Below are 25,278 nucleotides of genomic sequence, written 5' to 3' on the forward strand. Positions count from 1 at the left end.
GAAGCTATGGTTACGATATGAACATGAGAAACATGGGTTTTGCATTTTGCATAAGAGGCACAGTAAACGATCAACTATCATGACTTAAACTGAAACACACCAGAATTTCAGGGAGTCAACATCCACTCAATTCAAAAAGCAATATATATATATATATATACATACTTGAGAAGAAAAAATGAGATGCAAGTGTATATTATTACTCGTTACAAAATTAGCTTATTAGAAGAATATATATATATATATATATATATATATATATATATATATATATATATATAATCGACTAATGCACAATCAAGTTTTTTAGTAAACAGAATTTTTAATTTATCTGTCTATTCATATTCGTTGACCACGTTAAAGATATAATTTAAGAAAAAATACATATGACCCTTTAACCTCCCCAAAATTTAGTTTTATATTTAATATAGATATATGACTACTTTTATATTTTACATAAGATCCATATGCAAACATTTAAAAACAAACAAGGTAAAAGTCAAATGTAATACATTTAGTTTTATATAACAGTTAGGCGTAGATGATTTTATAACATGTAAAGAAAATTATTAAAAATCTTTACCTTTAATAAAGCTGGTTTTCTAAGTAATAGGTTTGTCTTTCTTCTGACACCTTGCCTAGATGAATGAATTTTGTTATGTTCCTTCCTCCTCTAGTGATAACTATCATATATATATTCATGCTTATGCTTCTTCTCTTAATTATTTGAATAGTGATTCGGTCATCCAATCATATTCCTTTTGTTTTTTGCGTGCATATATAGATCTTTCTATCCTATTACATTTCTATGTTTTCCTTTACAAGTTCTCAATCTTATACTTGTTTATTTCTTCATTTTATTATTATTAAAATTGAATCCAGGTTGGTTTTCATTATGTTAACTATAGAAAAACAATACATGAATGTCTCAATTGCTGATTTTTTATTTTCAAATTTTAGAAATTGTATGAAAAATAGACTAAACTTTTAATTATTTTAAATTTTAAAAATGTTTATAAGTTAAATTATTTAAGTTTGTACATGAGGCTAAATATGTTTTATCACTTAAAATTACAGTGTAAATGTCAGGCCTTATTAAAACGCACCCAAAACCCCTCCTATCAGAGTCATTTGAAACGCATCCAAAACCCTCTGTGCGGACGCCAGGTGTCAAGCAACAAAGATTCGAAAATCAGATAGTGGAAGGCAGGTGTCAGCGAGTGAGCGGACGTTCGTTTTAACTAGAGAAGCAAAATCTGATTTTTCTGAAATTCTCGTTTCACTCACTCTGCATGCACCCTTCTTCCCCAAAACTCTGAACCTTTCATCTTCTCCTACTTCTCTCTAAAAACTTCCCCTTCTCTCTACCAAAACTCACATTTTCTCTACTCCGATCTCTGTTTAGGCACCGTGGAAGCACTCCCGGCGTCCCAAGCTTCAGTTTGAACCGATCAGTTTCAAGTTCTGAAATGGTAAGTTCACTCGTATTTTAGCCGTTCGTTCTCTGATACATGCAACTCTAGTTCTGGTTTCATGCTGTCTTCTTGCCTGAGCAAATTCTGGTTTTCTGTTATTTATTTTAGTTTGAAGAGTTGATTAAGCGTTGAGGGTAGAAGGAATTATAGTCAGACAAACCGCATCCTATATTTAGTACGCTCGTTCACGCTAGAGGTAAGGGAAACTTATCTAATTTAATTGTATGACTTTTGCACGTTCGTTGATATTGAATGCATGTTGTTGAGTGATGAATGATTTGAAGTATGATTGTTGATATGTTTGATTATATGTATATGGATTTATAAAGTTATGGAATTTTATATTAAGATATGAGTTGAAGATAAATGAGTTCTGAATATGATTTCCCTAAGAAAATGTACGTACGTTACTAAACGGTCCTGGACCGTTCGGTTTTCTAGTGAATCTGGGTAGTAGGGGATTCCTTCATTTGGAAAGAATCCTATTTGAGGACGAGCGTCTGTATTTCGAATCACTATGCTTGAGCGGTCGGCCAAGTATATCCGTGTCTTGATATCCTGTTATGAATTTTAGTATGTATACATATATGAAATTTTATATTGTAGTAATTCATAAACACTATTCCCGTAGTATCTAAGTATAATTATCAAGCCTTTTCTCTTCCATTTTAGTAACATCTGGTCTTATACCAGGTGTTCGTCCCAAGCAAGTGATTGATATTATATCAAGCACTCGTCCTATCCCTTTAAGTTAAATTTCCCAAGACGAGCGTTCGTTCAAAGCCCTCTAGGGTTTGCTCGCTATAGTGTTTAGTCTTTGACTAGCATTTAGATTTCTTGATACCAAACTCGATTAAAATAATTCCTCACGAGTGTTCGGTTTCTTCATGGGAATCAGTCTAAGTAATAAATTGGAATGCCTTAAAATCTCCTTATTCATTAGTCTTTATTTTGGAGCTATCGTTCTTGGTAGGGTCTTTTTGATGGTTAGTTGAAGTTCTCAAGAGTCAGTTCATTTAATTGGCTCAGGATTGTAAATGACGTTCGTTCTAATCGTTTTTAGAACATATGATGTCGCTCGTTATTTTCTCACCAGATATCAAACCCTTGTTGTTAATCTATTCCGAAATTTGAGTTTTCTCAGTTTTATTATATGTACTCAGTCTCGTTATGAATACCGGTTGAACGTTCGTTCTTTTGAAGTTTCATGAATCTTTGCACGAGGTGGTTAACGAGGTGTTTACTAATGAAAGATGAAGGAAAAGTGATATAAATATGTTGTGGATTATGAACGAGCGTTCCAGGGAGGAACGACCCATGTATGAATATTTGAATTGGTAAAGTATGACTGTGGGCATGCTAAGCTGGCTGTTCATCCTAATGTTCCGTGAGTACTCGTCTTCACGTAGAGGAGGGTAGGTCATGTGTGGGAACGGCAGGAGGTCCCGTCCTTAGGGGTACTTTGGATGAATAGGACTAACCTCGGGTGGCAGCTGATGAGAGTATTCCAGTTACTACATCACCCGGGTGCACGAACGCCTGTAGCTACACAAATTTCATACAGTCCGGACAGTCAGTCTAGTAATAGGCTTTGTATGATTCGTATATTGAAATTCTCTTGTGTGATTGGATTGTTTGAAATATATGTTTATTCATGAAATTAAATTACATAAGCTTATCCTGTATTTCTGTCGTGTCTCGTTTTGTATGTCCGTCTTGTCGTTGCAATGATCATCCGTATGAATGTGAGCAGAAGCGGACGCGCTGTTGGAAGATGCGCTGGAAGAAGAAAATTTGGAGGAAGAGAACCTCGTCGACGTTGAAGTTAAGGCCGAACCGTAGTACGTTCGGTTAGTAGTATAGTCTAGTTAGAGTAAGGTGTCGTTCGATCATCTTTCCTTTTGATGGGAATGACCGTTCGGTAATCCCTTTTGTAAACCGTTCGGTCAATTTTATACCGCTGTTTAGTTAAATTTGAAACTCTTTCTGTATCTGTCGTTCGGCCAGAACCGCACGTTTTCTTTAGTGTAAGACTGAACTGATATTTTATTTAATGTAATTATTCTATTATATAGTTTATTGTTGTATTTTTGGGATGTTACAGTAAAGAATAAATCTTTTAAAGATCTAAATCATTTTAGTCTTTAAAAGTAAAAGTTTATAAACATTTAAAATTATATACTTTTTTCTTCGAACTAAATTATATTCATCCATAATGGCTGAATTATAGGACTAAACAATGTTGGATGAAATGATAATTATTTCATTTATTTATGTGAACTATCTAACTTAATTGGCATTTCAAAATATATGTATATTTTGATCTCGTTTTAGACATGACTTAAGTGCTTTTTGAATTGGATTAACACTTGATCAATAGTACAACATACATTTTCACATTGTCATGCAATATATAGACAGATCTTGCAGCTTTTCTGCATTTTAAAAGGAAATATGATAAGGACACTAGCTAATACGGTAGAGCATATTCTTGCAAGATTAGTATTATCTTTTTTGCAGTTCAATTTTATCATTAATGAATGAGTTCATGTTCTTCTCCTTAAAAACATCACAATTAGAATCCTACGGTATATCTGTCCCAAGCTGCAACCGTTACTGGTGCATTGTTGACCCAAATCCAACATATACATTCCGCGTTTATGTTATTGTACGAATGATGCCACATGTCTATTTTTTTGTGTTTTCTTCATCTTCAAAATTTCTTTCCATTGTCGGGTTCATACTACATCGTATATTCATGGAAACACATGCAGCATTTATTATATAAAACAGAATATTATGACTGTGTTACCTACTACCATACAACTAGTGGAAATCTGAAGAGATTTTGTGTTATTTTTAAAGTAAATTATAAATATTTAAGATAACAAATACGAAATTAGCTTAAATAAAAAATAAAGGTAAAAATAAAAATATTTTCAATATATTAGATACTGAAGAATGGAATTTTGTTGGGTAAGCTGGGCTATGAGTTGCATGCAGTAGTGTGGTAGTGTTACTTTCCACCAACTTTCTCAAAAATCTGCACTTTCGCGCATGTAAAAGGAAATGATGGCTGTCTGTTCACTAATTTCTATCATCCAAAGACGAAACAATTTTCAACTGTTTTAACATTATTCTTATATAATTAAGTTATTTAACATTTATTTTTATTCAATAGCGAATAATAAATTGTTGTATCAAAATTTACAAAACGTTAACCACATTTCCCAAAGATATTATTAATAAAGTTGGAAGCATGGAATGTGATGTAGTGGGATTTATAATCAGCATTAAGCACGTTATTAGTGGAAAGCCCCCAATAATTAATGTTTCTTTTGTTTGCATTTGGAGACAAGCAATCCATATGAAATCATGTCCCAAAGATGATTTCTAAAGCTTTTTGGAAAAGTTAAATAACTACAGAATTATCATAAATAAAGAGTTTCAGTTCAAAAATTAGTGACCAAGGTTTGTAATACTTTAACGGTAATTTTAATTGTTTTTATTTATTTATATTTTTAGCCTTTTCCTTAGTTAAGCTGCACTCTTTTTCTTCGATGAATTGAAATTAAATGGATAAAGATTTATTCTTGTTAATAATTATCACGTATATTGTGCTATAATAAGAAAAATACACACAATACACCTGTTTATGTATTTTTCTTATTTCTTAGAGATAAAAATTATTATTTTTATTTATAAAATATCAATTCATTTATATTTAATATTTTTTTATAAATATTAGAATAATTAACAAAATTTAACGTTAAAGCTTAAACTAAAAGATACTCGAGATTCTTTTCTACATAAATATTATTTTATTGAAACAATTATAAAATGGAATAGAAATAATAACGAAAAAGAAAACAATTTAAAACCATGAATGAATATAGATAAAATGGACTAATTAAATTCAACTGAATGTGAATGAAAAGTCTTCAGTTCTTTCTATGCATTGTAAAGAAAGTAAAAAGAAATCTGATACAGTTTTCAAACACACTAACCAAATTTATTTAGAAATTTCTAAGAAACTACGTGGTCGTAAAGATTGTAAAAGTAATAAAAATATCTTAATTAATGTAATTATGTTAAATTTTTAATGGAAAACATAATATTCATATGGGACACTATCAATTTAATTATTTAGAAAACATAATTCTTATTTTAACTTTTTAATAAAAAAAGTTTTGTATAGGCTCTAGCATTAACTTTTATGGAATACTTTTATTATTAAAATATAATTGAAGGGGTCAACTAAAAGAAAATAAAGAATATTTTATCATTATGATATTATAAATGGATTTGAATTTTTTACATGGTAAACAATTAAATAATCTTTTTATTCTCTTAAAAATGAAATTAATAGTGTTTCACATATTCAAGAAACATTTATAAAAAAATATAATTCAAAATGATATAATTTTTCTCAAATAAATGAAGGATGATTGTTATCTTTATAACAAAGAAATATTTGAAGATAGATTTATTGACAATAAGTAGTATAAATTTGTATCAACGAAATTGGAGATTAAATATCCGAGGAAAAATATTATTTATTATGTATTTTAAAACTTATTATCGAAATATATAACATATATGAAATAACTAATATAAAGTTTTTAATAATTTCCTGGCACTTGTTATAACTACGTGAAGTTTCAAACACAAACGATATAATATGAAAAGTAAGAGTATCCAATATCTGACTAGAATTCTGAAAACAAAAAGTATTTCTGACTACAATTCCACTGCAACGCCCCGCAGCTTTTCTATATCATGTACACACCACACTTCACCATATTAGACAAAACATACCGTTAGAAACTAACATCTCTCCCATTTCCTAGCAACGAACAAGATGATGGGTGTGCTTAGCTTTAGAAAAAGCTGAGACAGACTCGTTAAAACTTTTGATTTTTTATTCATTAACTTCATCACAAACAACTTCAAACTCAAGTTATTAAACTACGTACGTCAGAAATGTGTAATATTTGAGGCCTGGTTGACCAACACCAACATTATATGGTATTGCCTTTGGTACAAAATCATGACTTTGGTACAAATTCATGTCTAAAACTAGATATGCCTTTCGTACATTCAATGTTCAAACATATTTTCTATATATATATAAAAAAAAAGTATTCTCCTATGAAACCTTTTCGCCCTTGAAACTTGAAATGATCAACACACAAATTAAACACGTATTACTGCACTCCCTAACCTGCTATGAATTAAAAAGATACACGACATATTAGTTTGGAGAAAAGGTGACAAAATTTATATTGAGACGGTCTGATTTTCATAAGACAAGTAACATGTTTTGACTTTAAAAAGTTTCAAATTTTCACACATGCACAAAAAATATTTATATCAACTGTGAATTGGAAAATATTAAGTTTAACAACCAGAGGTTATGAAAATTGAATATTTCACACACGCATACATTCCTATAGACAAATATGACCTCAACAACTATCTATATCGTATCATTGTTTAATAATCTTAGTGTTTCCGAAAGGAAAAAAGAAAATGTAACAACCGTACGCGAAGTTGACATCAAGCAAAAATATTTCACAACAGTAGTAGAAGTAGTTGGCGTGATACGAAAAGTCAAACTCAAACCACGTATTTCCAAGAAAATGCTTTTGTTGACATGTGATTTCCCATCGGACGAATCATCAATTTCGCCTAAAACCGAGTGACACCGTTAAGCATAGGCCGCAGAACTTTGTAGAACATGACCATGGCTTTTTCTTTTGTTTCCAACTTTAATGTCTTAATTTAATTACCTCTATTAAGTTCATTAAATATCAACATATGTAATTGTATGAATAAGATTATGAATTTTGCTCATTTGACTTTGACGCATTTAAATTTTTTAATTACATATTAAGTAATTACAAGTTGTTTTATCAGCATGTAACTACTATAGTAAATGCTAAATAATACATAATACATCACCACTATATTAGTTAAATGACAATATAGAAGGTTTTGATACATTTAAATTTTTTGTTTTGAACTTAAAAGTACTTTAAAGTTTGGATTTAATTTCCATTTATATATTTTCTTCTCTGTATAAATCTGATATTTTTACATTATTTCATTTTTTGTAATAATTTCATTATTTTAGAATAATATTTCAAATTTCAAAAACATCATACGAGAAAATAAAAATTATTTTCTTAAATATAATTAATATTGTAGATACAAAATTAAAAAAAGAATATAAACAAGTTATATTTATAAGATTGAATTAGAATTAGAATTTTTTTTAAGATATTATAAATGAAAATGGTGAAAAAACTTTATATTTATATTAATTAAACATACTTATCTGAATATGAATTCATAGTTTACGCGAAACATCTTATTTTTTTGAAGTTACATTTTGAATTTGATTTTACCAAAATAGTGAAAAAGGCTTGTCTTATTAATTAGAAAGATCTAAATACTTAATTAAGCTAATTGAAAATCACAAAATGTTTTATAAAGGAATAAGGGATGATGAAGGAAGTCAGAAACAATGGGAAGTCGGATTAGCATATTTTGTTTTAACCACTTGAGCTAGTCATGAAAATGAAAAAGAAAAAAGAAAAAGTAGATTAATATAATTGAAACAGTGTTTCATTGAAAACAATAAAACTAATTGGAAAAAATAGAAAGCAGTGAGCAATCTCTGAGAATGGAAGCAGGAAGCAAACCTTAGATGTGGGAAACATGTTACTTAACTTCACAAACAGATCTTGATAAAGCTATGTAATGTGGTGTTGTCTGCAGTGCGGTAGAAAGCATGCATGGCTGTCTGCAAACTGTAGTGGTTGCAAAGTTGACGATATTCTTGAATATGGATCTTGAAGTTCCATCTGGAATGAATGGAGGTTGGGTTGGCACATGGCAGGCTCCACGTTGGTCAATGGTTAATTACTCATGGATCCTCTATGCTCTTTCCATCAAGTTTTTATTTACAGCTAAAATTACAATCTTATTCATTATTGTTTCCGTAGGGATTTATAAGACAGAAAGACTAACTTTTCTTGACGTGATTTTTCTGTTTTCTAATGGTCTATTCCGGTTTCGATCTAAACATTTACTTTGGATAAATTTTTCACTAAAGTCCAAGTAATTCAATTATAAAAAATATTTATTACTTCGAAATTAAATATCTATTTATAAGATTTAAAAAAATCAAACTTATTAATTTATTTTTTAATAGTCATTAATATTAACATTAATCACTCCTCATAACAATTACCGTATATCATATCGGATCAACTAAGAAATTCTTCTCAATATCCGGCCGTTTGGTTTATTCCATTCAGCACACATTAATGTCAACATTTTCCTTCTTTTCATTGCTCTACAATGGCCAATGAAAGAATGAGATTCTGGCTCCAGGGATGATTTGGCTGGAGCAGATCAGGGTTCTATTATTGTGTGGGTGGCTCTGCTATGTGAAGACGTTTGCTGAAAAATTTAATGTCAGATCTTTTCATCACAGCATGAAAAATATTTATTTCAAAGTTCTTACTTAGTTAACGGATATTAGAGTATCCATTAATTACTCATAGCTAAAATAAAAGGAAGATAAAACATAACCGACAAAAGAATGTAATTTTATTAGAAGAAAGAAAATTATATACATTTTTTTAGTTTTAAGCATATAATAGTAATATTATCTCTTAAAAATATAAAAAATAAGTAGAAAGAGAATTATATAACCACTCAAATAATGGGAAAGGAAAGAAGACTTTGAAATAATTTCCTAAGAAAATAATAACTCCGTTTAAAACATTAAAATAATCTCATAATAAGGAGATATAATTGATAAATTTTCACTTTTGTGAGACTTATTGTCTCACGTATTCTTTTGGAGATATTAACCGAGGATTAAATTTCAATAGAATCAATCGTGTAATAACTTAGTAGTGAGACGAGGATATTCTCAATAGATAAAATAAGTGTATCATACATTCAACCTCTCTTTTATTTAAGGATATCGTAATAAATTGGCTATTAAAAATCAACTCATATTTTATAAACATAAATCATTATTTATTATTTATTAGTAATTTAAGTATATTATTAATATAAATATTTCTTTATAAGCATTTAATAAAAAATATTTTACAATCTATTTTTATCGGATTTTTTCGATGATGAGGCAAAGTCTTTGTTCTTGAATGTTGTGCTAGTATTGTCGAGTAGTACTGAGCTCGAAGGATGATCAGAGATAAAGATTTCCCTCCAAAAAATTATCTGTTACTTAAAATCAATACGAAAGTGAGGATTTATATAGTACAGAGATAATAAGTACAGAAAATGAGTATATGAAAATCGAGTCTCAGTTAAATTTATGAATTAAATATCTACTCTTAGTTAGTGTAAGCGAAATGAAATGTATTCCACTAAAATTAGTTTTTTTTACTGAATTAAAAATTAGTTGAGATAAATTAAATTTAATTATTTTGTTTGTTTTATTAAACTGAATTGAATTATATTAAATTATATTTAAATTTATATTTTATTTTGAAACAAAACACAATTCAAGAGAGTTCATCACGATTGAAATTTAATTTAATTGAATTCGATTGAGACGATCACGGATCGATCAGTGTAACATTCCAAAAATACAGTATAAAATCATATAGAGAATAATCACATGTTAACAATACTACAGATTAGTTTTACGCTGAACGAGATACAATTATAGTCGAACGGCCTTACACAATAACAGGGAATTTAAAACCACTACTCTAGCTACTACTAGACTGAACTGTGTACAAAATAAATTATACCGAACGGTCTTACAAAAGGTAAAGCTAACACCAGACTGAACGCTCTCAAGGTTCGGCCTTCACTTCTGTTGCATCTTCCAATACTTCTTCAAGCAGCTCTTCTCCTTCTACTCACATCCACACAGATGATCATTGCAACAGGACAACGATCGGACGCACAACACAAACAAAAATGATAAACAGGGTAAGCTTATGTAATTTAATTTATTCAATCACAACATACAACATTCATAATAGAACCAACAACGATCACATCATAATTCATACATCCATGCATGCAAATAACGACCACATGACTCTGACTGTCCGGACTGTATGAATCCTGTGTAGCTACAATGTTCGTGCACCCGGGTGATGTAGTAACTGGGATACCCTCAACAGCTGCCACCCGAGGTTGATCTGTTTCATCCAAGTTAACCTTATGGACTAGGACCTCCTGCCATTCCCACACGTGACTTACTTCTCTCTACATGAGAACGAGTAATCATGGAATATCAGGATGAACGCCCGCTATGCTTTGCCCACATTCATACTTTACCAATCAATAACCACTTTCTGAGATATTCCTCCCTAGAATACTCGTTCATAATCAACTATTTCATACACATCACATCTCAATTTTCCTCATACTTAATCATCCATACATTCAAAGGAAATAAGATCATACGCTCTTATCATAACCCAAGTACGACTGGAATGACGCTTCTTAGAAATTAACGAGACTGAGCGCTACTCATCTACTACAATAAACAGACTCCTAAGAGTTCAACCGGACATCACGAAGCCTAGGCCGAGTACTAAGACTCTAGGCCGAACACCTTTTAAAGACCAACACTGATTTACACTAAATACTAATACTGATGAGAAACTATGAATTAACGAATGCTAGCTAGTTTGAATAAAGACTCTGATTCTAAGCACAGTAATACTATATTACAGAAAACAAGACCCAACGCTTGGTTTAAGACCGAGCCCTGTAGAAACTGAACACTATTGGACGAGCGCTGATCCAAGACCAATTGCTTATAAACTCACAGAAAAAGAATGAATATATATACCATTGGGCCACCACTTATTCTGAATGAAAAGAATGATAACGTCTACGACTTTAGGTAGTATATAACACATTAACTAAATTGTTTAGGAAGTCTAAAGAAGAACTTAACATGAACGGACGCTCAACGAAAACTGAATGATGAATACAAACTCTCGATCACAGATTATCTATTCCTATATAATATTACCGAAAGACTCTTAAACACTATCCCTAACTCATGATAATTCAAGTAAGACCATGCACTCCCAAGAAGAACTGAACGCTCGCTAATGACACTCGACCATGCTAAACACCTTTGCTCAGAATACTACGATTCAAAGATTAAACTCTATCCCAACTCAGTTCACAGCGTATATCATACGTCCATCCACACATCCAAACCAACAGTACAATCATATTTCATACTCATCAAATAATCACACGTATCATGCAAGCATACAAACATTCAACACAATAAGCTAAATTAAATTATATAAGCTTCCCTTACCTCTAAGCATGACCGAACGTTCACAATTTGAACAGAATAGCTCACCACCAATCTCTTAGAAGACTACGATCACGATTTACGAAACTAACCAAATGAAAGACCAGGAAGGCGTTCAGAATTGGGTTAAGGAACTTAGGGTAATCGAAAACTAAGTTTGCATGTACACAAAAACCACTTGGCTGAGAGAGATAAACTTACCAGTCCAAAATCCAAAACTAATCGGTTCAAACGAACGCCCTCGACGCCAGGAGTGTTCAGACGGTGCCTAAGAGGTGATCGGAAGAAGAAATAGTGAGATTTTCTTAGAGAGAAGGAGGAGATTTTAGAGAAAAGAATGAGAAAATGGTTTTCAGCAGGGTGAGAAAAAAGAAAGGCATGTAGAGAAGTGGCACGACATTTGAAATTTTGCCTTAAATACTGTTGTCGCCTAAAACGAACGGCCACTCCCTTACAGCCACCTATTCTCCACTAACTGAGACCCTCATTCACTTCTTGACACATGGATCCCACTACTTAGAGTTTTTGGATGTGTTTTAATGGAGTCTTACAATCAAACTTGATCGAAAGTCAATCAACTTTGGTCGAATTAATAACGACAAAAAGTCAACCAAATTTGATTGGAACAATCACGAACAAATTGAAAATTAATTAAATTTGATCTCGACTAAAATTTGGTCGAATTAACAATAACCAAACTAAAATACATTTTTTAAAAATTTCAAATAAGTAAAAACTATAAAAAGAATTAATTTAAGTTAATAAATAATTAAATAAAATGTAACTTTTGATGTTCAATTCTCTTAAAAGAAAATATGCATTTCAATTTTTATGGTAAACAATTTAATTGTTTTGGTTCAATATAATTTATGATAACTTAGTACACTACAATTAATTTTAGGCATCACACTTTCCATGATAAAATGTTATATGTGTAGATTTCGTCATTATAAACTTCTTGAAATTGCATCCACTTTAAGTTTACCCTGCAATTGAAATTATTTTAAATTTATATATTTCGTTTATTTTTTATTTGTTCCGAAACAAAATAATGATAAAGTGAAAAGAGAAAAAAAAAAAAGTTTGGACCTCTATTTTGAAGGCTTTATTGAATAGCAGTACTTTATTATGTGGAGCTTTAATTTTTCATATGCTCCAAAAGTGACATGGTGGATATCCTAGGTTCTTTCCGTAATAATTGACCAAAAGCGATGGCAAAACCCAAACATCAATTCTTTAAATAGCTCTCTTGTTCCCTCCAGTGATAGTTGGTTTCGTGTTCCGCCATTATCCTGGGAATTCAGTTGAGTTGACGCTGTCTCCTCCGTCGCCACCCTCTTCTTTCAACAATCTCAAAATCCCTTATCAACCATGATGCAGATCAGCTCCACCATACCCGCACACAACCTTCACATGTTCCAGACAAGACGTGCCAGTTTCCGCTGCCGTGCCTCTCCCCTCAACCCTTCTTCCACCACCCCACTTCCAACCACCTCTTCTTCTCCTCAGCACGTCAAACCGCTCACCTCCACCGACTCCACGCGCTTGCACCTATCAAACCTCGACAAGTTCCTTCACAAGCAATCGCCAGCTCAACTCAACAACCCACCACCGCACCAACAAGAACAAGTCGCAATTGAAAGCACCGATGACAAGACAGCGACGACAGTGGAGAAGAAAGGAAAGAACATTCTGGAAAGCCTCAACCTGGCCCGTCTCTGGCCGGACATGAAAGCCACCGAGGAAATGTCGCCGCGCCACCTCAACCGCCTCCAGCGGCTGCTCTCCAAGACAGCGGAGTACTCCCCGCGAAACGTCCTCGGCAGCCGGTGGAGAGAGTACCACGGCAGCCACGACTGGAAAGGCATGCTAGACCCTCTGGATGAGAATCTCAGGCGAGAAGTGGTGCGCTACGGAGAGTTCGTGCAAGCGGCGTACCACTCTTTCCACTCCAACCCTGCCATGTCAGCGGAGGAGCCACCCCTCCCGCGCCAAATGATCCTACCCGACAGATCCTACAGGGTAACCAAATCCCTATACGCCACGTCATCAATCGGGTTACCGAAATGGGTGGACGAGGTGGCCCCGGATCTCGGATGGATGACCCAGCGGTCCAGCTGGGTCGGGTTCGTGGCGGTTTGCGATGACAGGAGAGAGATTGCGCGTTTAGGTAGGCGGGATATCGTGATCTCCCTGCGCGGAACCGCCACGTGTCTGGAGTGGGCCGAGAACATGCGGGCCCAGATGATAAACATTTCCGAAGAGGAGACCGATGGGGAGGCGGAGGAGAAGGCAAAGGCAAAGGTGGAGTGCGGGTTTTTGAGCCTTTATAAAACGAGAGGCAGCCAGGTGGGTAGCTTGGCGGAATCGGTGATCGAAGAGGTGAAGAGATTAATGGAAGTTTACAAAGGGGAAACACTGAGCATTACAATCACGGGACATAGTTTAGGTGCCGCACTGGCTCTGTTAGTGGCGGATGACGTGAGCGCGTGCGCCGGTGACGTGGCACCCGTGGCTGTTTTTTCGTTTGGTGGGCCGAGGGTGGGTAACAGGGCTTTTGGAGAGAAACTGACAGGGCAAAACGTGAAAGTGCTGAGAATTGTGAATTCGCAAGATGTGATAACGAGGGTTCCTGGGATGTTGGTGAGTGAGGAGATGGAGAAGAAACTGAGACGGTCGAAGGTGGGTGGGGTACTGAATATGGTGGTGGATGAGTACTCGCACATGGGGACAGAGCTGCGCGTGGAGACGAAAATGTCGCCGTATTTGAAGCCGGATGCTGACATGGCATGCTGTCATGACTTAGAGGCTTACCTGCACCTCGTTGATGGGTTTTTGGCTTCGAATTGTCCTTTTAGAGCGAATGCGAAGCGAAGCTTGACTAAGTTAATGCAGTATCAGGGTGGCAATGTAAAAAAACTTTATACCAGCAAGGCTAAGGCCTTGAGTCTTAACCTTGAAAGACAGGGTTCATTCTCTATCTCTGGTTGTTTGCCCAGTCCCTCTTGAATTCAATTCAATTATAAATGTGAATACAACAATTATACCATCCTTATTCTCTTCTTCTTTATACCAAACTTCATAAAACATTATATTCTTCGAACTCCCCTCTTCCGACAACCATGTCAACTACACTCAAATGTGAACTAGACTTGTACAAGTTCAAACTATTGGCCGGTGCTACAAACCTTACATATTCTACGAATTTCGTTGACGCGCCGGATTCATCCTCACTACAGATACTTCTCCAATAAATCCTATATTTATTCCTGCTTCTAAGTTACCTGTTCTACACTCCAACTAATTTTATTTAAAATTAATGTATATATTGTGCAATTCTGAAAAATAATATAATTTTTCAAACTTATAAAAAATTAAAAGGAAGATATTATTTAACTGTTAGAAAAAGTTAGGACTTAGAATTTTCTTATTTATCATATTTCCTATCATTACAATGAAATACTCTGTTATTTTTTTATACTATTTTCTTCTGGCATGATGTATTTTTTATTTAATCGTAAAAAGTATTCATTATTTTCTTTCTTACTATTACATTGATATATTCTTTTACCTGATGTGAAAACTATCCATTATTTTCTTTGTATTCCAAAAACAGAAAAGGTTAATGCCTTATTTTCATCATTTTATTAGAAGATTTTAGTTTTATTTATCTTTTATCCTCTCTCTTTTCTTTTTCTCGTTTTGGATCTAACAGCTGAACTCGTTGTAAAGATCTATGTGTGGGAATTGTGGACTGTGATGGAGTAAAGCTGTCGACCATGGAAGTAGATGGTGGTCAGGTGAGGTTGTTGTGTATTTGACTATGAACATGTTTTCAGTCGTAAATTTCATATTTTATTTTTTAGAAATGAATAAAATAAATGATAGGTTAGCGTAAATTTAATATTCTAGCTTTGTTTAGAGTATAAATAGTACATAATTATCGTAATTTAGAAATAAATTATTACTATATTAAAATATCATTTTATAATACAAAGAAACAAAGATAAGAGACAAAATTAACAATGAAAGAGTCAAAATAAAAAGTATTAAATTCATTAAAATTAATGAAATTAAATTCTGACAATAAACAAGAAAGAAAGAAAAATGAAAAGGTGAGAAGAAAAGATAATAAGATAATGATGTAACAATAATATAATATAATATGAGAAAGCGAAGTTTATCTTGAAATACCTTAAAATCTCAACACTTTTCTTATTATTGCTTTAGTATTTTGAGAAGAAAAAAAATTATAGGAGAGAAAATTGTTTTTCTTTTAAATTTATTCTTATAATTTTTTTTTCCTATTTACAATATATATGTTTTATTTTTTTATTTAGTTAGGATGAAGGGTGTGTATTTTTCTTTTTTTTAATAAAATTATATTATTGTTTAGCTTGTTTTTTTTTTAGTTGTAAATATTTGTGTTGTTATTAGCTTCATTTTATTATTATATTTTAATGTTATTGCGATTAAAATAATGTCATGTTACGATATATAATTTGATGGTGTAAAAGTGCATGTTTATTAAAGTTATGACTAGGAAAGATTTAAGCTCATCCATTATGATCCATACCTCTAAGTGGGTGGTTCATGGTCTACTTCTTCTTTTTTTAATAGATAATGAGAAATGTATAAATCGATTTTAAAATCATCACAACAAAATATGGGATTGAGAAGTTCAATAAGAATAATTATTTTTCATTGGAAATTAAGGATGAAGACCATTTTGAGAAAAAAGTAATTGTGTAGATGCAATTGGATAAAAACTTTTGGACATCATAGATAAAGATGGACCATGGAAAGAAATTAGTAATAATGTTATTACAAATTTGCACTTAACAATAGTAGGTGTGAGTTTATGTAGTATTGTGAAAAATATAACAATGAAGGAGATTGTGATTATCTTACCCAATTGTGTGATATTAATTACTTTATAAAAGAATATATTTACCAGACAAAAATTTATATTTTTAAATAAGTGAGTCTATGTCAATAACAAACTAGATCAACAATCTAAGTATATTGTTTGTGCAACTTTTAGGAACAAATTTCAACATAATTGAAAATGATGTGCAAAACTTCTACTTCAAAGTTTACTTAATTTGTGTGATCAACACGTCATAAATACAACTAAATACAAAATTGGTGAACACCTACACTTCAAGAATGTTACTAAAGTTATTATTGAAGAATAATTTATATGAAAAAGTAAAATAGATAGGGTGGAAAGTTTAAAGCAAACAGAGGTCTTGACGATGCTGATGAGATAAATCTACAAAATGTGGATCTAGTGAGAGTCAAACTTATGGTAAATCAAATTCTCAAAAAAAGCACCTCAAATGCTACATTGTGAAAGAAAGGGTCCGATATTTTGACAACCAATTTTTACACATTTTTTACAATGCCACGTGTCAGCAGCCCATTGGTCCGTTTTTTCTTTACTTTTATTATTAAAATGTGACGTCGAAATTGAGGAGGGTTTCAGAAATTTGGAATTTCAAATATACCCTTTGTCCTGTTTCATTAGAAATCAACGTTCTCTCTCTTCGTTTTCATTCTCCCTCTTCCTTGTCGTTCTCGCTCTTCCTTATCGTTCTCGCTCTTCCTTCTCGTTCTCCATCTTCGTTCTCGCTCTCCCTCTTCGTTCTCGTTCTCCGTTGTCGTTGTCGATCTTTGTTTTCATTCCATCTGTTCGTTTGGTCAACATGATCTTGTTTGTTGAGGGTATTGTGCGAAATGACAAGTTCCGGTGACCATAGTCCTTCGAGCAAGGTAAATGCGTTCTCCCTCCATTTTCTTCATTGCATTTTGGGTTTGGCTTTGGGTTTTGGTTTTTTGCTTATTTTGTTTTCGTTGATGCAGTTGACCGTTCGTCACTCTTTTTCAACAAAGTATATTTGTACTTTGAACAAACGTATGAAGACATATGTGAGGGTTGGATCATGAAGGCGTTATAAGAGCAGAGCGCTTAAGACTCCGTACATTAGAAATTGAGTGCTTAGAAAAATGAGTGATAATTGTAATGATTTGTTAAAAGAAAGTTATGCAACATTGTACTTAGATGAACAAAGGAGTGTAATGTAACCTATTTTGTTCAATGTTATAAAATATGCATCTTTGCTTCCGTTAAATATTGTTAATGTTAATTGAAATGTTATTCCCTTCGTTATTGTCATTGTGAAATGATGTTTTGTTTAGAATGTTAATGAATAAAGTAGCCACTTTAATTGAGTATTCATGTTTGTGATGGATGAATGAAACAATGCTTGTGACATGATGAACTTAACAGAAGTTCTGAAACTTCTGCACCAAAAAACACACTTGTAATCGTTTACAGGTGCTTGGAAAATGATTACACGAACAAAATCTACGTTTTGTACAGAAACGTGTGCTACAGGAGCCAGCTGTAGTAACCTAGGTGACCATAGTCAAAACTTTTAATTTTTTGGCATAAACCCACTAATTTTCACTTGATTTTGGTATTTTAGTGTAAGTAGAGGCTGATAAGTCATGTTTGGGCACCCCATGATTGAGAAAAGGAACAATGTTTATGAGATGAGCAACTTAGGTGAAATCCTGAAACTTCTACACCAAAAAACACACGTGTAATCGTTAACAGGTGCTTGGTAAACGATCACGAACAAAATATGAATTTTGTACAAAAACTTGTACTACAGGAGCCAGCTGTGGTAACCTAAGTGACCATAGTCAAAATTTTTAATTTTTTAGCATAAATTCAATGGTTTTCACTCGATTTTGTTGTTTAAGTTTGAGTAGAGGTTGGGAAGTCATGTTTGGACACCCATGATTGAGGAAATGAACAATGTTTATGAGATGAGCAACTTAGGTGAAGTCTTGAAACTTCTGCATCAAAAAACACACTTGTAATCGTTTACAAGTGCTTGGTAAACGATTGCACGAACAAAATCTGAGTTTTGTACAGAAACTTGAACTGTAGGAGCTAGTTGTGGTAACCTAGGTGACCATAGTAAATTTTTTTTTTTTAATGGGATAAGTGGAGTGGTTTTCACTTGATTTAGTTGTTTAAGTGTGAGTAGAGGTTGGGAAGTCTTGTTTGGACACCCCATGATTGAAGAAAGGAACAATTTTTGGACACCCCATCGAGATACGAAGGGGCCACTACAAAATATTAACAAAAAATTATTATTAACTAAGATTCAAAGGATAACACATCATCTATAAAAATAAAAAATTACATTTCATCTTACATTTCCTTTTTGGACTGCCATTGGACCTGCAGTTATAACATAAACAAAACAACAATGTTCAAGAAGATGGTTAGGGTTCGCAAAAGAACAAAACGTTAATGCTGGAGAAGATGGTTAGGATTCGCGCAGTTCTACTTACCAAAAAACACCACGATAACGAGAAGGCACAATACCAATGGTGACAGGGACGTCGAAGAGGGCTTCAATGGTGCACAAAACGGACGTTCAAGACAGCAAGAAGACACAAAATCAACGATCGAGTAAAAGGTGAGTCTTTAGGTGAAATCCTGAAATATGAGATGAGCAACTTAGGTGAAATCCTGAAACTTCTACACCAAAAAACACACGTGTAATCGTTAACAGGTGCTTGGTAAACGATCACGAACAAAATATGAATTTTGTACAAAAACTTGTACTACAGGAGCCAGCTGTGGTAACCTAAGTGACCATAGTCAAAATTTTTAATTTTTTAGCATAAATTCAATGGTTTTCACTCGATTTTGTTGTTTAAGTTTGAGTAGAGGTTGGGAAGTCATGTTTGGACACCCATGATTGAGGAAATGAACAATGTTTATGAGATGAGCAACTTAGGTGAAGTCTTGAAACTTCTGCATCAAAAAACACACTTGTAATCGTTTACAAGTGCTTGGTAAACGATTGCACGAACAAAATCTGAGTTTTGTACAGAAACTTGAACTGTAGGAGCTAGTTGTGGTAACCTAGGTGACCATAGTAAATTTTTTTTTTTTTAATGGGATAAGTGGAGTGGTTTTCACTTGATTTAGTTGTTTAAGTGTGAGTAGAGGTTGGGAAGTCTTGTTTGGACACCCCATGATTGAAGAAAGGAACAATTTTTGGACACCCCATCGAGATACGAAGGGGCCACTACAAAATATTAACAAAAAATTATTATTAACTAAGATTCAAAGGATAACACATCATCTATAAAAATAAAAAATTACATTTCATCTTACATTTCCTTTTTGGACTGCCATTGGACCTGCAGTTATAACATAAACAAAACAACAATGTTCAAGAAGATGGTTAGGGTTCGCAAAAGAACAAAACGTTAATGCTGGAGAAGATGGTTAGGATTCGCGCAGTTCTACTTACCAAAAAACACCACGATAACGAGAAGGCACAATACCAATGGTGACAGGGACGTCGAAGAGGGCTTCAATGGTGCACAAAACGGACGTTCAAGACAGCAAGAAGACACAAAATCAACGATCGAGTAAAAGGTGAGTCTTTAGGTGAAATCCTGAAATATGAGATGAGCAACTTAGGTGAAATCCTGAAACTTCTACACCAAAAAACACACGTGTAATCGTTAACAGGTGCTTGGTAAACGATCACGAACAAAATATGAATTTTGTACAAAAACTTGTACTACAGGAGCCAGCTGTGGTAACCTAAGTGACCATAGTCAAAATTTTTAATTTTTTAGCATAAATTCAATGGTTTTCACTCGATTTTGTTGTTTAAGTTTGAGTAGAGGTTGGGAAGTCATGTTTGGACACCCATGATTGAGGAAATGAACAATGTTTATGAGATGAGCAACTTAGGTGAAGTCTTGAAACTTCTGCATCAAAAAACACACTTGTAATCGTTTACAAGTGCTTGGTAAACGATTGCATGAACAAAATCTGAGTTTTGTACAGAAACTTGAACTGTAGGAGCTAGTTGTGGTAACCTAGGTGACCATAGTAAAATTTTTTTTTTTAATGGGATAAGTGGAGTGGTTTTCACTTGATTTAGTTGTTTAAGTGTGAGTAGAGGTTGGGAAGTCTTGTTTGGACACCCCATGATTGAAGAAAGGAACAATTTTTGGACACCCCATCGAGATACGAAGGGGCCACTACAAAATATTAACAAAAAATTATTATTAACTAAGATTCAAAGGATAACACATCATCTATAAAAATAAAAAATTACATTTCATCTTACATTTCCTTTTTGGACTGCCATTGGACCTGCAGTTATAACATAAACAAAACAACAATGTTCAAGAAGATGGTTAGGGTTCGCAAAAGAACAAAACGTTAATGCTGGAGAAGATGGTTAGGATTCGCGCAGTTCTACTTACCAAAAAACACCACGATAACGAGAAGGCACAATACCAATGGTGACAGGGACGTCGAAGAGGGCTTCAATGGTGCACAAAACGGACGTTCAAGACAGCAAGAAGACACAAAATCAACGATCGAGTAAAAGGTGAGTCTTTAGGTGAAATCCTGAAATATGAGATGAGCAACTTAGGTGAAATCCTGAAACTTCTACACCAAAAAACACACGTGTAATCGTTAACAGGTGCTTGGTAAACGATCACGAACAAAATATGAATTTTGTACAAAAACTTGTACTACAGGAGCCAGCTGTGGTAACCTAAGTGACCATAGTCAAAATTTTTAATTTTTTAGCATAAATTCAATGGTTTTCACTCGATTTTGTTGTTTAAGTTTGAGTAGAGGTTGGGAAGTCATGTTTGGACACCCATGATTGAGGAAATGAACAATGTTTATGAGATGAGCAACTTAGGTGAAGTCTTGAAACTTCTGCATCAAAAAACACACTTGTAATCGTTTACAAGTGCTTGGTAAACGATTGCACGAACAAAATCTGAGTTTTGTACAGAAACTTGAACTGTAGGAGCTAGTTGTGGTAACCTAGGTGACCATAGTAAAATTTTTTTTTTAATGGGATAAGTGGAGTGGTTTTCACTTGATTTAGTTGTTTAAGTGTGAGTAGAGGTTGGGAAGTCTTGTTTGGACACCCCATGATTGAAGAAAGGAACAATTTTTGGACACCCCATCGAGATACGAAGGGGCCACTACAAAATATTAACAAAAAATTATTATTAACTAAGATTCAAAGGATAACACATCATCTATAAAAATAAAAAATTACATTTCATCTTACATTTCCTTTTTGGACTGCCATTGGACCTGCAGTTATAACATAAACAAAACAACAATGTTCAAGAAGATGGTTAGGGTTCGCAAAAGAACAAAACGTTAATGCTGGAGAAGATGGTTAGGATTCGCGCAGTTCTACTTACCAAAAAACACCACGATAACGAGAAGGCACAATACCAATGGTGACAGGGACGTCGAAGAGGGCTTCAATGGTGCACAAAACGGACGTTCAAGACAGCAAGAAGACACAAAATCAACGATCGAGTAAAAGGTGAGTCTTTAGGGTTTGAACACGAGAGAGATGAGAGAACGAGAGATGAGGGAACACGAGAGATGAGGGAACACGAGAGAACAATAACACAACAAATTGTGAATGAAAGAAGAATAGGAAAAGCGCGAAACGAAATTTTGTATTTTTCTCTTTCCATAATACCTCGTCTCATTAATTGCATATTATTTTTTTTTCAACATCAACTAATTGATAACCACCACATTTGTCAAATCGTTGACAAAAATACGTTGTAAAAGAAGCGTTTTAAAAAAAAAAGACATGTAAAGAAGGAACGTTGACATATAAGAAATGGAGAAAAGAATTTTGAAACATCAGTCCCAAAAATTTTGTTACAAGTATATAAAAGAACAGAAACATTATACTGAACAAAGTGATAGTTAATAAATTACTTTTACAGCTATAAACCTATTTCAGGTAATTATAGATTATGATCATGCCTTGGATATTGTAGATATTAATACCAGAAAATATAATTAGCTTTGACAAAAAAAACTTAATAAGAAAGTATGAATATGCAAAAGTTCCACACTAATAAAAATGTAACAGATGACAAAAACAATTAAGAAAAGTATGTATTCATTTAATAAAATTATATTATTGTCTATTATTACCTTTTATTTAAGTTATAAGTATTTTTGTGTGATTATAGTATTCAAAATATAACAATGACAACTGTGAAAAGAAAATTATAATGTACGTGATAACACAAAAAATAAAACGAAAGATAATAATACTAATTATATATATATATATATATAGATATAGATATAGATAGATAGATATATTTGTTAAAGTATCTATAAAATAAATAAGAATAATAACGATCCAGAACAATAGTTATACATTAGAAACTTCTTTAAATTATGATGAAGATATGAATACAGTAACAAATTCGTAATATGTACTTAAAGTACACTCATCATATCACCTAATACAGCAAGTTGAACAAGCAAACTGCGTGTCAAATTTATGCATGATAACATCTTCAACACACACATGTCACATATTAAACAACAATATATATTTTTTTCTCATCTATAACAATAATAATAAAGGGGTTGCATATATAATGTACTTTAAAAAAAATACTTTCCCGATTAATTTCACTTAAAATAATGTTTATATTAGCATAAATGTCTAAATCTTTTTAGTTATTGTATAGTAGAATATCTGAGTCAATCGACTGGTAACCCAAACGATCACTGAAGATAAATAAATAAAATACACAATAGCGAGCTATCTTATGACCATCCCTGAATGATGGTCCACCCATTAGGTAGAACGATCGTTCAGGGACATCATATGCTTGTTATCGCTGCTTTTGGCATCAATCATTCAGTAACGATTGTCTGTTGATTGAACTAAAGAACGTTTGGTCAATTTTAGTCAAAATGGACATATTAATCCTAATAAACTAAAGAACAAGCGGTTAGAAATATCTGGCTATAATGTTGCAAATCACGGAATCAACTGATCCAGTATCAAGCACGACATAACGGTTGTGTTTTTACTAGAAGGAGCAGAAGTGACTCATCATACTTACATCTCGGCCTCAACTATTCTACTGAAACAATTATCAATGTTGAGCTCTTATTTTAAAAAAGTGTCTCTATTTTATTATTATTATTTTTTAATTTGTATTGTCTTGTTACCTTACTTCGATCATATTTTATGCATTTTTAGTGCAAAACTGACTCATACAATTGGTTGAGGAAAAAATTAATATTTCGTCTTTAAAAATTCCTACTTTTTATTGATTATGTTTCTTTTTATTGTAATACAATTATAATATGGTATAATAAACATATATTCAACCGTTTTATTTTTATATAACAAAATAAAACATACACAATCTAGATATATGGAATTATAACCATTAAAATCAATAAATAATATTTAAATATATTAATCACCTATATTTAACTAAAAATAAAATCAATTTATAATATTTTAGTGATACAAAACTTTTAGATAAATTCTTTAATTACTTTTTGAATTTGAACTTTAATAACAACTTAACTTTCATCAAATACATTGTAAGAGTAATTGAACTTATTCTAACAAAATTTATTTATTTTAACTACTATCAAATTATTCATTAGTATTTAGTCTCATATTCACTATATATTAAATATTTAATTTCAATTAAAAATAAAATTAATTTATAATATATAAATAAAAACAAATCACATCTTATAAACCAATTTTTATAATATTAAATTAAATTTAAAATTCACACCTTAAACATATTCCTTGATAACTTTTCAAAACTTTTTAAATATTAAAGAACACACCTTATACCTCACCAAACATATGGACACTACCATCTTGTAATTTAAATTTTATTCTACCAGTTTTAAGAATTTCATCATGAACTCCACATTGCTCAAATGTATAAAAAAAATTATTAAATACACAAGGAGCATTAAAAAAAAATCTTAAAGCCATGATTACTCAAATTACTACTTATATTATCTTATTCAGCCATCAGAACATCATGTCAATAAAAAAAAAATCATTTTAAACAATTGCAATGTGCAACCTCAAATTTGGCGCTTCCCACTATCTTCTTGCTGGTTATAAACTGTTATTAATGTTAAGAAGTAAAAATGGTACAGAGATAACTCACTAGTTTGGCATAATGATTGAAGATTTTGACAAATTATATAAGATCTTAAATTTAAATCTCATTATCGTCATTGTAAAATAAAATATAGAGCACCAAGAAACAAAACTTAATGTGGTTCCACTATATTTTTTCTACTTCCCCACAAATTTTAAATAATGAAATTATAATCGTTTAGAAATTAAATACAAATTACTCATACTGGTTTACCTGAATCCAAATTGAAATAATTGAATTGCAATCCTTCCTTCTCATGCCATCCATGCAACATATAAGATTAAACACAATCTTAATAATTATCATCAATTGTAATCCCTCAATCAAAGATATCCTTTTTTCTTATAATTTTATGTTATTGAAGTCAATAATGTCTGTCTAGAATCATTCGTCCGGACT

At 32.4% G+C, this 25,278-nt stretch overlaps 1 protein-coding gene across 1 annotated transcript; it reads left to right on the forward strand.

Moving 5' to 3' along the window:
• The first annotated feature begins 13,101 nt into the window (after nt 1–13,101).
• LOC108338630 (phospholipase A1-Ibeta2, chloroplastic) lies at nt 13,102–15,101 on the forward strand. The gene has a single exon (XM_017575635.2). The coding sequence runs from the start codon at nt 13,189–13,191 to the stop codon at nt 14,824–14,826; it is 1,638 nt and encodes a 545-aa protein (XP_017431124.2). The 5' UTR covers nt 13,102–13,188; the 3' UTR covers nt 14,827–15,101.
• The last annotated feature ends 10,177 nt before the right edge of the window (nt 15,102–25,278 follow it).

This window comes from Vigna angularis, chromosome 1, assembly GCF_016808095.1.
Source record: "Vigna angularis cultivar LongXiaoDou No.4 chromosome 1, ASM1680809v1, whole genome shotgun sequence".
NCBI classification, from domain to species: domain Eukaryota; kingdom Viridiplantae; phylum Streptophyta; class Magnoliopsida; order Fabales; family Fabaceae; genus Vigna; species Vigna angularis.